The following is a 12,829-nucleotide window of genomic DNA, read 5'->3' on the forward strand; positions in this document are numbered from 1 at the left end:
CCACGGCTGTTCTTCTGTTTTTACACAGTGGATTCATTATTCTTTATTCACCTTCTGTATATTCCAGAAATGTAAATGCATACATTGAACAGAACTACCATGTATCACAAGATCATCAGTTCATTTAGAGTGTCCCCTAGATAGATATTATCACATCGATTAGAGTGTCTTCTCCCACTGCACCGAGCACGTCATGTGACAGGTGAGTCCAGTATGCAGCTCCAACAAAGCAGGACAGTGTCCTCATTTGGGTTTTTTCTTGGCCTGTAATTAAGAAAAGAAAATCTATTTTAGGACCACGATGGTGTGTCCCCCACTAAATAATAATGGAAGCTTGATCACTGACTTTGTCACTTACTGCATTTATAAAGCAGGTCTTCAGTGCTTCAAACTCCTTAGCACAAAGGTCTTTCTTCAGCTCGTGTGTGCCTGTTGTAGTCGCTGCCACACACTTCCCATACACTGAAGCCTGAATCAAAAACACGGGTGACATCCCGTAAAAACGTAAGTAACATGACTTTGTGACTTCATATGTGAAAAGTTTAAGATACAAAATGAGTTAATATTCCATGAGGAGATTGTATAATCCATTGATTCATCTTTGATTTATACACATTTCCACTGTTTCATTATGCCAAATATGTATGCTACACCAATCTTTGTCTAATGTGTGAATACAATGTGAAGCACAAAGTGGTTCATTCTTATCATTGAATAATCCAGCTATAAGTAATAACAGTGGAGCCTAAACTCTGAGCTAGATAACCTGTATTTTTTATCATCTATTGCCAGGGGCCTTTATTTATCTCAACAGCAGAAGGCTCCAGACCGTTATGTAAATATGTTTTATATTAGTGGCAGGCTTTTATTGCTGATTTGTTGTGTGATCAGTATTAATGGTGCTCTCTTAGTGCAAGTATTGACTGCTCTCCAGTTTGCTGTTAGAAGTAATCTGACTGAGATAATGTCTAATGTAAATTAAATTGTTTCTTGCATCAGTGGACAGATTACCTTCAGTTTTATTTTTTTAAACAAAGCTTTTATTGTATTGTGAAACAAGTACAGTGACGTGGAAAATTCAGTGGGTATACAGTTCTCTACTGTTCCTGTAAAGCACTTGAAATGAAACTTCTGCCATCTTGTGGAATAGATGGAAGTCAATTTCCACCAGTTAAAAAAATAAAAATGAAAACTTGGCTCGAAATTATGAGATAAAAAGTCAAAAATTATGAGATAATAAAGTCAAATCATGACATTCAAGGATGCATCTCGGTCACATTGAAGACTACATGAATGTACATACAGGCCCCTGGAGCAGAAGTCACAGAATAAACCACTTGAGCAAGGGACACAATAAACAAAGAGAACATTTTGATCTTTATCTCATTATTATGACTTTATTATCTCATAATTTCGATTTTTGATGGTCCAAAAATAAAATCTCAACAAAGTCAAATTTTCCTCTTTTTTTTTTTAACTGGCGGAAATGGGCTTCCATAGAAATATGTAGGCAGACTACTGCAAAATACAGTTTGGCATAATATCATAGACTGTAAATATTGCGCATAATATACATTGCCAACTGACATTATCAATTGTTGAATTAAAAAAATGAGGCAATAAAAATGTACGATGTGCTTTGTTGGCAGTGCAACAGACAGGGGGTTTAAGCACCCAATGTGTCGCCTGTATTACTTCAGAAATGTTTTCGTAACCTGCATTAAATTTGCTTTTTGAAGAAGTCTATAAGAAATGTCTCTCTTACAGCAAAATGTATGTTGTGTTTCTGTGTCTGTGAGGTTTAGACAGTTAAACATGCTAGGAGTTTTCTTTCACAGGAAAAACAACACAGCTGCAGCCCCATGCTAAGCTATGACAACAATAGAATAAACATTGTGTACTCATCGCTTACCTCTGCAGAACACTGTGCCAAAAGTTCAGGGAAAAGTCTTAATTTCTCTCGGCTACGACTCCAAACATTTGACCCAGACATGGCAGCTGTTTAGGCGTTAAAAGAGGTATTTTACACTTCAACACACGAGCACGATAGGATAGGAACGATCATGTGGTTACCCTCGGCGTTTCACAATCATTAAAATATACAGACAAAAACAACTTGTGATACATTTTAAAGAAAGCTCCACATCAAGCAGACAACACTGTGCACCACGGGCAGCGCCATATTGTTGACCCTGTCATCAAGGAAACCTCAGAACAATATTCGGCGATACGGTTCGCTACTGTCCCTGTCAGTCAATGAAGCTGCTTTAGCTTTCCTGAAGCTGATTCGCTAGTTGTAAACCATGGGCGTAACCAGAACGCCAATAGACTGTTTGCTGTTCCGTGATTGGTTAGCTGTCACCTCGAGCTCCACCTCCCGCTCTTACCCCTCGGAGGAAGATGAGTAACCCGCAGCCTGGACTGCTAAATCATGGCAACATTTATGGAGCGATTAGCCTTCCTTCAGAAGGTAAGTGTTGTTTGCAGTCTTTACTTGTTGTGAAAAATATTAGCTAAGAGATGAAAGAAGAATGTTTAATATGACGTACGTATACGTGCCTGTTTTAATCTGTTCAAGAGGTGACATCAGTAGCATGCTAGCTGCCTTGTAGCTAACAGTATGAAGAAACAAAAGTAGACATTGCCAAATGCTTTCATATTGTTTTTTCATTAAACCTGCTAGCTTGTTGTATTACAAACGCAGACATTAAGGCACTTGTGTTTGAAACTGATTTAACTGCCTGTTTGGCCTAAAGTAATGTGACTTAGACCCTGGTGTGATGCCAACTTGGTGTTGATTTCAGAGCTGCAAAGTAAACAAGTTGGATTCTTTTCAGATTGTTTATGAACCATGCATCCCCTCGCTAACATCTTTGATCTTTCTTTTTTTCTTTTTTCTATTTCTTGTCCGTTATCCGAAGGTCCCGACTCTGATGAAGGCTACAGCAGATGATGAAAACCCCTGTCCTGGATACCTGTTCCAAGAGATCGGGAGTATCCTTATGCAGCCTCTGTTTCGGTTCAGCCACTAGCTTCCACTTGTGAAGATGATTTGGATTTGATGTTGGATGGCGATAAATCAATTTAGTAATTTAGTAAACTAATAGCTGCTGGATTTCATCTACATTTTTAAAAATCAATTGTGTACCCTTACAATTATAATGTAAGGGTATGACTGTCGACATAACAGATCAAAGTTTGACTTAGCTTGTCATATCAGTTTAGTGAATCCCTTTTTAATGCAATGGATTGTAAAGCAATCAATTGAAAAACATTCATCAAAAATGTTTCCAGAAAAGCTAATAAGTGAATTTCCACACAGGAGTTAAGTTGGAGAGATTTTTCTCATAGTTATTTTATTCATCTCCTACTATTCTATTCAGTGAAGATTCACTTTCTGACGATCAGACACACCGAGTGCATAAAGCTAGGGATATACCCTTAACCATCATCACTCTGTAGAAATCTCCCATGAGTCTTCAGCGAGCGGTCAGTGTTTGTTGGAGTACCTTCTGGAAAGGCTGCAGGTGGAGTCCTGTCACGTCAAACTCAAGGTGTGTGAACAGTATTATTTTTGACATGACTGATAAGTTGGTACATTTCCTTCTTTTCCTCTCTGTGTGTCAAATCAACGCTCTTGTTTGTGCACCTTGTGTCTCAGGTGCTGAAGATTTTTGTCCATCTTTGCGGTCATGGCTCAAACCTTTTCCTCACAGAGCTCCGAAGGAACTCCACCTTCATCCAGCAAGCATCAGGTTAGACATTGAGCTCCATTTATCTCTCATCGCTCTTTGACCGCCCCATCAACTTAATTCTCACTTGCTGTTTGGTTTCTTCTTTTTTTTAAGTGTACAGTGGCCCTCCTGATCCTATCCATGGCACAGCATTGTACCAGAAGGTTAGAAATACAGCACAGGTGAGACACAGGGGTCGTTACTTACTATGTCAATCAAATATCCCTGACAGATTGAACACTCTTACATATTTCGTCTTTCTATTCACAGGAAGTGGCCAGGTTGCTTTTCACAGATACACTAAAAAGCGATGCATCCCCACTCAGCCTAGCCACCCCGACAATGGGTGAGTATTCAATTAACCATTTAATGTAGTAATAAGGGCAGAAATCCACACATGCCACTTAATGACTACAAAAAAGTACAACAAATTTGATTGGTTTTACCAATCAGAATCGTTGAAAGCCATTCTTACCTTCAAATAAATGTTCCCAAAACAAACTTTCTTATTGACACACAAGTGACTTTTGAGACTTTGGCCGTTTTAATCCCAAGTATACGTTTATTTGTTTTTTAAATCCCTGAATGCAATAGGTGTTATGTGTGTTTCTGTCTAGGTATGGGCTCAGGAACCAACCACAGGTCAGGAATGCAGGGTTTTGGATACAGTCCAGGGAAGCAGGGGACAGGTTAGTGACACACACACACACACACACACACACACACACACACACACACACACACACACACACACACACACACACACACACACACACACACACACACACACACACACACACACACACACACACACACACACACACACACACACACACACACACACACACACACACACACACACACACACACACACACAACCGATCTTCTGTCATATGAAAAGAGTCTGTCTGAACATTTCTGTCTGTTCATCTTCCTCCCAGTAGGCAGTGACTCACTGCTGGATAAGATCCAGAAAGCTGCAGAGGTTGTGGCCAGCGCTGTGCTTCCCCCCACAGAACAACAGGGCATCCGTCTCCATGACAACCATTACCGGGCTGTAGTTGCGCCTTCTGCCCCCATCGAGGTGGCTGTTCCTGCGTGCGCCTACAACCTGCCTGCCAGCAGATCGAAAGGTGAAACAAGTTTAAGTGATATGGACTCATTAGTTAGGTTTAGAATAAAATGAGGGTTAGGATTTCTGCAGTTTTTTTTAAAATCATGAACAGTATACTTTATTTAATGTCTCAAGACTTCTTCACCTGAGAATACCATTTGTGTTCACCCCAGGGTTGACCCAGCGGTGCCCGGGACAGGTGGGAGGTGGCTGGGAGGAGACAGACAGTGGCACCAGCTCCTCTCACAACTCCTCTCAGGACATGGCAGCAAACAGCAGAGCCTCTGTGGGCAGCAAGTCAGCCGGTACTGGGAGCCAATCGGGGGCCAGCAGAGAGAGCAGCGGGGACCTATCAGAACGGTAAGCAGCCTGTATAAATGGTAATGTAGTCACATATGTCAGCTTGGAGATGATTCTTTAAATGTTAAGTGGGGATTTTAAGTTGCATATTTTTTTTTTCCGTCTGGTCTGCAGGGTGGAAGCGCTGCAGTTGGGGGACTGTGGCCAGGAGATGGCGCTCATCAACAGACTAACTGAAGGATCAAGAGTTTTCCTGTCCAGAGAGGAGACCCAGCACTTCATCAAAGAGTCAGTCCATTTAAATAAACCCATTATGAACATGAGTATTAGTTCTGTTGTATTGTATTTGGGACTGTATTTTCTGTTTAATCCCTCAGGTGCTCCATCCTTAACTGTGAGGTGGTGGTGGAGTTGCTCTCGAGCAAGCTTCAAGATCCGTCAAACACAGTAAAGATGGTAACAACTCTTCGGACTCGCCAAATATCCAGATATTGTTTTTTAATGTAGGGCAACACTTCTATTCTTGTCTTTGTTTTCCTCCAATTCCTCAGCGTGCGATGTGTGCCATATCATGCCTCATGACCTCCGACCTCCTCTCTCTGGAGCAAATGTTTGGAGCAACTCAAAGAAGGCTCTTCCAGCTGAGTGAGGGGGCTCCAGGGCCTGTGGCCAACAAAGCCACCAAGGTAAGGAGAGAGAATCAGAGAGCCTGTTTTACACCTGGTGACGTTTGACCAATTGTGATTGGTTCTCACTTTCTCACTCAATTAGTGAATGAACAGGAAGCCTGCGTCATCTTTATTAAGATTAAAAAACATCAACCCATAAAAGATGTTGATGCAGCTGCGAGAGAGCGAGAGAGAGAGAGAGCGAGAGCGAGAGCAAGAGCGAGAGAGAGAGAAGAAAAAAAAGTGACAAAGAGTGATCAAACCTTTCTGACTCTAAGCCTGATTTGATGTTAACAGTTATGTGATGTAACTGTAATTTATAAAATTTATAAAGTAGACTGGAGTCTACAGTGACAAACACATCTCCTTTTTGAAATCAGTGTGTCTTCCACTCTACATTATAATAAACTATGATGAACTGCTCGTGGGTCACATCAGTCACCCACATCCAGGCGGCATTTTACCATCCTCTCTTGTCCTTCTTCTGGTGAATGCACTGCTGTTATGACCAGCTCGTGTAGGCCCTAACATTCAGTGGAGGTCCACACAGTCAGCTTGTTTTTAAGGTCTAGTTTAATTCAAAACAACACAAAAATACAAGGGCAGAGGGGAATGAGTCTATTCTGTCCAGAGGAAGAGAGACAGAAAGCTGTGGCAGCCTGGCTTATATTGCCCTTCCACTCAGGTGAAGCCCATCTGAAATCATCAGGTAGGTGGGCGGGTCTCCCAACAAGCAGCAGGCATTCCACCACCGACCACCAGATGACGCCAAACCTTGAAACACAAAAGATGATGGTTGCACTTTCGCTGCAACCATCTCGCCTCTGTAACGCCTCTGTTACTACCTCCAGAGACAGTACAGGGGGGGGTCACTTCATCCACCTATTACGCCTCTTTGACCTTCATTTAAGGCGTCACAGGGGCGTAAATATCGCGGCTTTAAACGGCAGCCTGAAAAGGGCCTTGTGTAACCATCAGATCCTCTCTGAAGGCTAACAGGATTTTAGACTTTTGGCAGGAGTGAATTTTCACCATCAGGACATCGTTATGTTTGACATGTTTGTAAAGCTTCCCCTCAGCAATAACATAAAACATGCTCCTTAATCCTCAGGCATCAGTTTAATTTACTACCCTCTTAAATCACTAAGGACAAAAATGTTCACTTCCAAAAAACTGATATAAAAATAGAACAGATTGATATTTTTTTCTACTTTTTTCTGCATAAATCTCTTCAACAACTTCAGCCCTGCTGAAAACTACCAAACATTCAATCATTTTTAGGAATTTAACCCTTTAAATGCCAGTTTGATTACTTGATGTCACTGTTGTTATTTATGAAAAAAACACAAAAAATAGTTATTTTCCATATAACAAATATTTGGTGGCTGGGGGATTTTTTCAAATCAGTCAATCAAAATATTGACTTTGATGCATTGTTAGTTTTTGTGTAGCATCAGATTTAAAATGTAGTTCCCTGTTTGGACAGTGGAGGGACGAAAATGTCCAATTTACAAAAAACTGCTTTAAAAATAGAACAGATTAATATTGTTTTCTACTTTTTCTGCATGCATCTCCTAAAAAAAAAAATCCAGCCCTGCTCAAAATGATCAAATATTGAGTAATTATCAGGAAATTAACCCTTTAAATGCCGGTTTGATCACATGATTATGGCAGGGAACAATCAAACAGGGAACTACATTTTAAATCTGATGCTGCACAAAAACTAACAATGCATCAAAGTCAATATTTTGGATAATCTTTGACAATCTTTTTTTTAAATTGATAATTTTACTGTTGTATTCAGTTGTTTATGAGTCTGTTTAACATTAGTATCCTTTTTTGATTTGATCTAATATTTAATCCCTCTTATGTATAGTTAGTTGTTTTCTGTATGTCCCTGTGTTCATTATGTGTTTTATGTACTATCTGTTTTTCTTAATAGTCCCTAGAGGGATTATTTAAGTTTAGGGGAAATAATTGTACACCGTACTGAAAAGCTGTGGCTAACTGCACTTACAAATGTCAGATCAGATCTGGATGCCACACAGAACACAATTTAATATCAGGTGTTAACAAGGCCATAGAGAAAGCTTCAAATAACAAAGACTGATGGGACAAACTGAAAGTATTCTAGTATTTAAGGGTGTATGTTTCTGTTCTTATCTCCTCTTACCAGATCCTGCGCCAGTTTGAGGCTCTCATGGGTGGAGGTCTACACGCTCCCAGGCAGGAAAACAGCAACCACCGGACAACAACCAATCAGCTATCGACATCTACACACTCGGACCCTTTACTACCAACCCACTCTGCTGACAACCCCAACCTTATGCATTGTGTCACCAAACCCCCGAACCATCCAGCTTCCCCTTCTGGTCTTGCCTTGGACCAGAGAGAGTCCTCGGTGGAAATGAATGACTGTGATCTGGATTCTGCCGTTCAGAAGGAGTTGGTTCACGACCAGGTGGAGCCGGTCAGGACTGCTGAGGATGAATCAGAGCCGGACACAGAGAGGAGCTCTTCCCCTCCAGCTGAGCCTCACAGTGAGACACCCCGTCTGAGCGGACTGTCCCTGTTCAGCGGTATGGAGCTGGTGACCAAGTTGAGGCCACTGTGCGAAAGGGAAACGTCCCAGACAGAGAGGAACATCTTCAGGGAGAATCTGTCTGTGCTTAACGGCAACAGCGATGATGCTCCTACAGTTTGTAACTCATTAGCTGATAGCAGCCAACCAGTGTCTGCCTTCTCATTTCTCAACTTTTGACCAACGTTTTACAGCTGGGACTGTATCAGTTAATCCAATGATGTCATCATGTATATCCTTTCAGAAATCTATTTATTTTTTAAGCTACGATTTAGATCTGTACGGTTTTAACTATATAAACGAAGCAAATAATGGTTGGGTGTTTAAACCTATATGGTGCCTCATTGGAAGTTGTCTTTAACATGTAGAGATCGGGTTGTGAGATTTGAGATTAAAGAATCTAATAATTGTAACATGTCAGATTATGGATGTGTACGATCCACAGTTGGTACAAGAAAGCCCTGACATGTATTTAGACTGTTTGCTGTTTGGCTGAGGTCTGATTTCCCTAAAGTATTACCCTGAGAATGGTTGTTTTTGAATTACAGGATATGATCGACAGTTGCTTTACCTCAGGATTCTTTTTAGCCAACTGAAACAACTCGTAGACCTCCGCAGCACGTCCTACACCTCCGAGGGAGAACCCCCCCCTCTATTTGTGATTTGCACTACTGTTGCTTTTCTTACAGACTCTACAAGTGAGAGGTGTATACCCTTGGGTTTTTTTGGTACTAAGCTGTTGTTTTAATGTGAGTGCTAGTTTACAAATTATTTATTCTGTCTGCCCATTATTGTTCAAAGCATATCTATGAGAGTGGTCGAAGAGTGCATGTCTCTGATTTAAAGCTGTTTGGAGAACTAATGGAGGAATACAATATTGAGATTGTGTGTGCATAGGCGATGTGTGAAATTATGTGTGTGTGTGGGGGGGGAGACAACAAACAATCAGCATAATGCAAATATATCCGGTTGCTCATGTAACCAAATAAAGGCAGATTATGTTCACTATTACACCATTGTCAATTCTGCTGCTTACTGAGCTGTGGGACGTAGTACAGGCTACATGCACAGAGGATGAATACTATTTAAGCTGCTGATGCTTTCAGTGGACACAAACTATCCTGAAAACTAATAAAACATGCTGTATTTTTGTTACAGCGCTAACGACTACATAAAGGAGTCTTGTCTTAACAGAACTCTACTTGGCATCACTTTCAGCAGCACTTCACTCCAATGCCAGATGATTTGGAAGATTACATAAAATATGAATCACTTCAACATTTCCCATTTTGTTCGCTACAGTGTGCTGGTCTCCAGGAACAAGCATGGCCGACAAGCTTACGCCACACATACATGCACCTTTTTATAAAAATGTTGAGGGAGTAAACAAACGGATTCAGAAAGCATTTCCTCGAGGCTGTTTTTATGTTCTAGAGAACTGAGCCGAGTGTGACGTCGGAGCCGCAAACTGCAGCACTGCACTCTCTCACAGCTCTATAATTAGCCAAGAGTCTAATCTGAGGTTGGACATCGGTGGTAAGGCTCATGATATATCTCTGTTGCATTACCTTCAATTCACTCACCTGCAACACTACAAACATTAGAGATTCATTTAGAAAGTGAAACTGCAAGTACACAATCATTCCTGTCCTGGTTTGTTTTCCAAGAAAACTAAAGCCTTTATATTTTCCTGAATTGTTTTAAGGATGCTTCCTGTGGTGAAGAACTTCCTTTGTGAAAGGGAACACTACATCAGACAAGTTTCCAGTTGAAAGTAAACAGAAAGAAGAGTTATTGTTAAAGTGCGTAGCTTTATTTATTTTTGCGAGCACTTTGGATCATCACACTTTCCTTGTGATTAGCACCAATGGAAATGTCCACGCATCGACACACGCATGTAAAGAGAATGATTCCTCTCTATAAAGTGCAAGGAGTGCGTGCACGCACACACACACACAGAAACACACACACATCAATACTGCACAGAAAACCACAGTGGCTGGGCCATGGAAAGGCGGATGTGCTTATGGTCTCGACAAATGGTACATGGCAAGGTGGGGATGAGGCTTTTATGCCTGAAAATCTGTAAACCTCCCTACAAATAGTCCCCTCCCCCCCGACCCGAGGGTGATATTTGAGGCTTTCAAAGAGGAGCCACTGTGCCAGTGATGTCAGCACTGATAGCAGAGGGGCAAAAGGTCAGGATGGGGAAAGAGGTCACGGTCATGTGGAGCCCGGACGCCCTCTGGTCTGCAGACTACTGAAGTGCGCCTCCCTCAGGACTCTGTTGATGTGGTCGTAGGAGACACTACTGCTGTCGCCATGGATACGGTGCTGCAAGGAACCTGCAGAATCTCCAGGCTTTGGGCTGAGGGAGTTGTGGGTGATGCAGTTGTTCTGGCTGTGTATGCAGGGCCTGGTGGTGACCACTATTGCTCTCTCTGGACTACTGATCCCATTACTGCTGTCGCTGCTGGAAGACTGCAAACAGAGAGCAGAGATGAGCTCTGAAGTGAAGCTTCATGGATGGATGGATGCAAATGATAAATAAAACATGCTAGGCAGTTATGACTGTGGTGCATTGCATATGCATTGTAGAGTCAAGTGTATTTCAATGCATGATGCCTGGTTGCAGGTTTTTTTTCATAAATGTCAATTGGTTCTACATTATAAGCTTATAATAAAAACAAAACTACTTTAGCAGAATCCTTTCTCCTTTCATCACAGAATCAAAAGACATCTTGGTAAACCTACAGTACGTCCGTGTGATGCTCTTAAGATAAATGTCAAGATCAAAATCAGTCTCACCTCTGAATCTAAATCTGACACAAGCAGGCTTGGACCCCCTCCTGACTTTTTGGCCTGAGGACTGAGCTGCTGGTCCTCCTCACTATCACAGCTACGGTGCCGTTTCCTGTGCAAAACAGAAAAGAGTATTTTCCCTCAGAAACATGAGAACATAAGGGAAAGAGACCGTAAGAAAGAAAGAAAGTGTGCAGGCAGGGTGGGAGAGAGATTGGGCGGAGAAAGACAGAACATGAAGGGAGACCAAAAATAGCATCTCACACTCAGGCAGTTATATGACTAGACTTGAGGCGGTCCTATTATGAGAGCACATTGATTAGCATACCTTCAGTTTGGTCTAAATAGAAACTAAAAGTGAGGATGTAACATTTACATTGTACAGTTAGACTAAAATATCAAGGATGATGTCCTGGATTCTGGTTATTGTAATATTTGACTTAGCTACTTTGTTTCATTACAATGAAGATACACTTTAATATTAACATTATGTGGTAGGATCAGCCAATTAAAAACAAATACATGTCAAATATCCCTTACCTGCTGTCAGTCAGCATTTCTGCAGTCCTGGTGGTGTTGGGTTTTTGGCAATGAGAAAGCTTGTGAGCTGGACTGGGTGATCTTATTCTGAAGCTTTGGCTTTGTTACCCCACGACCATCAGTGTGGCTCAGCTCAGTGTCATCACATCAGAAAGATTTAAGCTATCCAAATGGCTGAAGCACAAACCTGTGCTGCGGGTTATTTCAGACCTGTCACTGCTTCACAAGTCCAGTCCGCCCTGTCTGCTCCTCGGTGTTAGTACAAACTGCTTCCAGGCGTCTGAACACTAACCAGCTGACGAAGACAGCTATCTAATATCTATTCTCGTTAAACTCGGGGAAGCTAGCCCACTCTCACTGCTAACCTCACAACGTTAATCAGCAAATTGTTAAGCTAACTTCTTTAGCTAACTACTGCTGCACTGTGCTAACTCAAAGTTCTTCCGCTTACGTATTCCGTCCACTTGCACGTTAACCGTCATTAACTGTTCCCTGGACTCGCAAGAAACAAAATTAAGTTACCGGTAAGTGAACATTAACATTATTTTAATGATGTCCGTCGTAGAATAAAGCGTACTCCTGCTCCTTCAGGTATTCCATCGTAGTAGGCTTCTCCTTTTGCGGGTAAGTCGCAGCGACTGAAAGGCTCCGCCCACCTGTTTACCGGACGTCATCAGAAAAAAACGGGCGTTCAAGTGGTAAAGGAATAATCAGGAAAAAAGAGCTTTCGGTAGGGAAATTTCCCGTAAAGGCTCCTACAAGTGGGTACAACAACTTATGTGTAGGAAGTTTTTGGTGCTCGCAATTGCTGAATTGACATACCAGAATTTATTATGGCAAAAAAAAAAAAAAAAAGGCAAATTGTGACTTGATTATTAAGAGTTCTCATGTCGTGTTGTCGTGAGCTCTTATAATTTGTTTGTTGTAAAAGTAGAGTGGTGTAGGTTCCTTAAGGAAAATAAATGTAACACATCCTCTCCTTGGCTTCAAATATTTCCCTATTTTAAACGACTATAAAGTTAGAGGAACGAGTTGAAATCCCGGGAATTACGAGCATTCGAGGGGTACCTGAACGTTGCGTATGTGCTGA

The 12,829-nt window shown here is 41.5% G+C and overlaps 3 protein-coding genes across 4 annotated transcripts; 1 reads left to right on the forward strand and 2 right to left on the reverse strand.

Moving 5' to 3' along the window:
- Window positions 1-4: 4 nt before the first annotated feature.
- Window positions 5-2,202, reverse strand: ndufaf8 (NADH:ubiquinone oxidoreductase complex assembly factor 8). The gene is made up of 3 exons (XM_020648140.3): window positions 1,913-2,202; window positions 359-469; window positions 5-264 (listed from the first exon to the last, which is right to left on the reverse strand). Exons 1-3 carry the CDS (start codon window positions 1,991-1,993, stop codon window positions 244-246), a joined length of 213 nt encoding a protein of 70 aa, XP_020503796.1. The 5' UTR covers window positions 1,994-2,202; the 3' UTR covers window positions 5-243.
- Window positions 2,203-2,361: 159 nt separating this feature from the next.
- Window positions 2,362-9,408, forward strand: tepsin (TEPSIN adaptor related protein complex 4 accessory protein). 2 transcript variants are annotated; one of them, XM_020648143.3, is made up of 13 exons: window positions 2,362-2,470; window positions 2,922-2,994; window positions 3,463-3,554; window positions 3,662-3,755; window positions 3,849-3,916; window positions 4,005-4,080; window positions 4,352-4,423; window positions 4,676-4,867; window positions 5,022-5,208; window positions 5,323-5,436; window positions 5,526-5,604; window positions 5,700-5,834; window positions 7,993-9,408. In XM_020648143.3, the coding sequence occupies exons 1-13, from the start codon at window positions 2,432-2,434 to the stop codon at window positions 8,575-8,577; spliced, it is 1,806 nt and encodes a 601-aa protein (XP_020503799.2). In that variant the 5' UTR covers window positions 2,362-2,431; the 3' UTR covers window positions 8,578-9,408. The 2 variants fall into 2 exon arrangements, with proteins under 2 accessions (XP_020503799.2, XP_065805870.1); XM_065949798.1 differs by having other exon boundaries at window positions 4,679-4,867.
- Window positions 9,409-10,188: 780 nt separating this feature from the next.
- si:dkey-21c1.1 (protein FAM104A-like) lies at window positions 10,189-12,387 on the reverse strand. The gene is made up of 3 exons (XM_020648157.3): window positions 11,740-12,387; window positions 11,206-11,311; window positions 10,189-10,878 (listed from the first exon to the last, which is right to left on the reverse strand). Exons 1-3 carry the CDS (start codon window positions 11,754-11,756, stop codon window positions 10,621-10,623), a joined length of 381 nt encoding a protein of 126 aa, XP_020503813.1. The 5' UTR covers window positions 11,757-12,387; the 3' UTR covers window positions 10,189-10,620.
- Between the last annotated feature and the right edge of the window lie 442 nt (window positions 12,388-12,829).

The sequence above is a fragment of the Labrus bergylta genome, chromosome 21, assembly GCF_963930695.1.
Source record: "Labrus bergylta chromosome 21, fLabBer1.1, whole genome shotgun sequence".
Lineage (NCBI taxonomy): Eukaryota > Metazoa > Chordata > Actinopteri > Labriformes > Labridae > Labrus > Labrus bergylta.

What these genes read in the sequence shown, in the direction of transcription:
- ndufaf8 (XM_020648140.3), bottom strand. Translation starts at nt 1,993, where the DNA reads ATGTCTGGGTCAAATGTTTGGAGTCGTAGCCGAGAGAAATTAAGACTT. An exon ending in TGGCACAGTGTTCTGCAGAG is followed by an intron (nt 470 to 1,912) that starts GTAAGCGATGAG and finishes TTTTTGATTCAG; the next exon opens with GCTTCAGTGTATGGGAAGTG. An exon ending in AGACCTGCTTTATAAATGCA is followed by an intron (nt 265 to 358) that starts GTAAGTGACAAA and finishes TCTTAATTACAG; the next exon opens with GCCAAGAAAAAACCCAAATG.
- si:dkey-21c1.1 (XM_020648157.3), bottom strand. An exon ending in TGTCAGATTTAGATTCAGAG is followed by an intron (nt 10,879 to 11,205) that starts GTGAGACTGATT and finishes CTCTGTTTGCAG; the next exon opens with TCTTCCAGCAGCGACAGCAG.
- tepsin (XM_020648143.3), top strand. Translation starts at nt 2,432, where the DNA reads ATGGCAACATTTATGGAGCGATTAGCCTTCCTTCAGAAG. An exon ending in ACCCAGCACTTCATCAAAGA is followed by an intron (nt 5,437 to 5,525) that starts GTCAGTCCATTT and finishes TTAATCCCTCAG; the next exon opens with GTGCTCCATCCTTAACTGTG. An exon ending in CGTCAAACACAGTAAAGATG is followed by an intron (nt 5,605 to 5,699) that starts GTAACAACTCTT and finishes CCAATTCCTCAG; the next exon opens with CGTGCGATGTGTGCCATATC.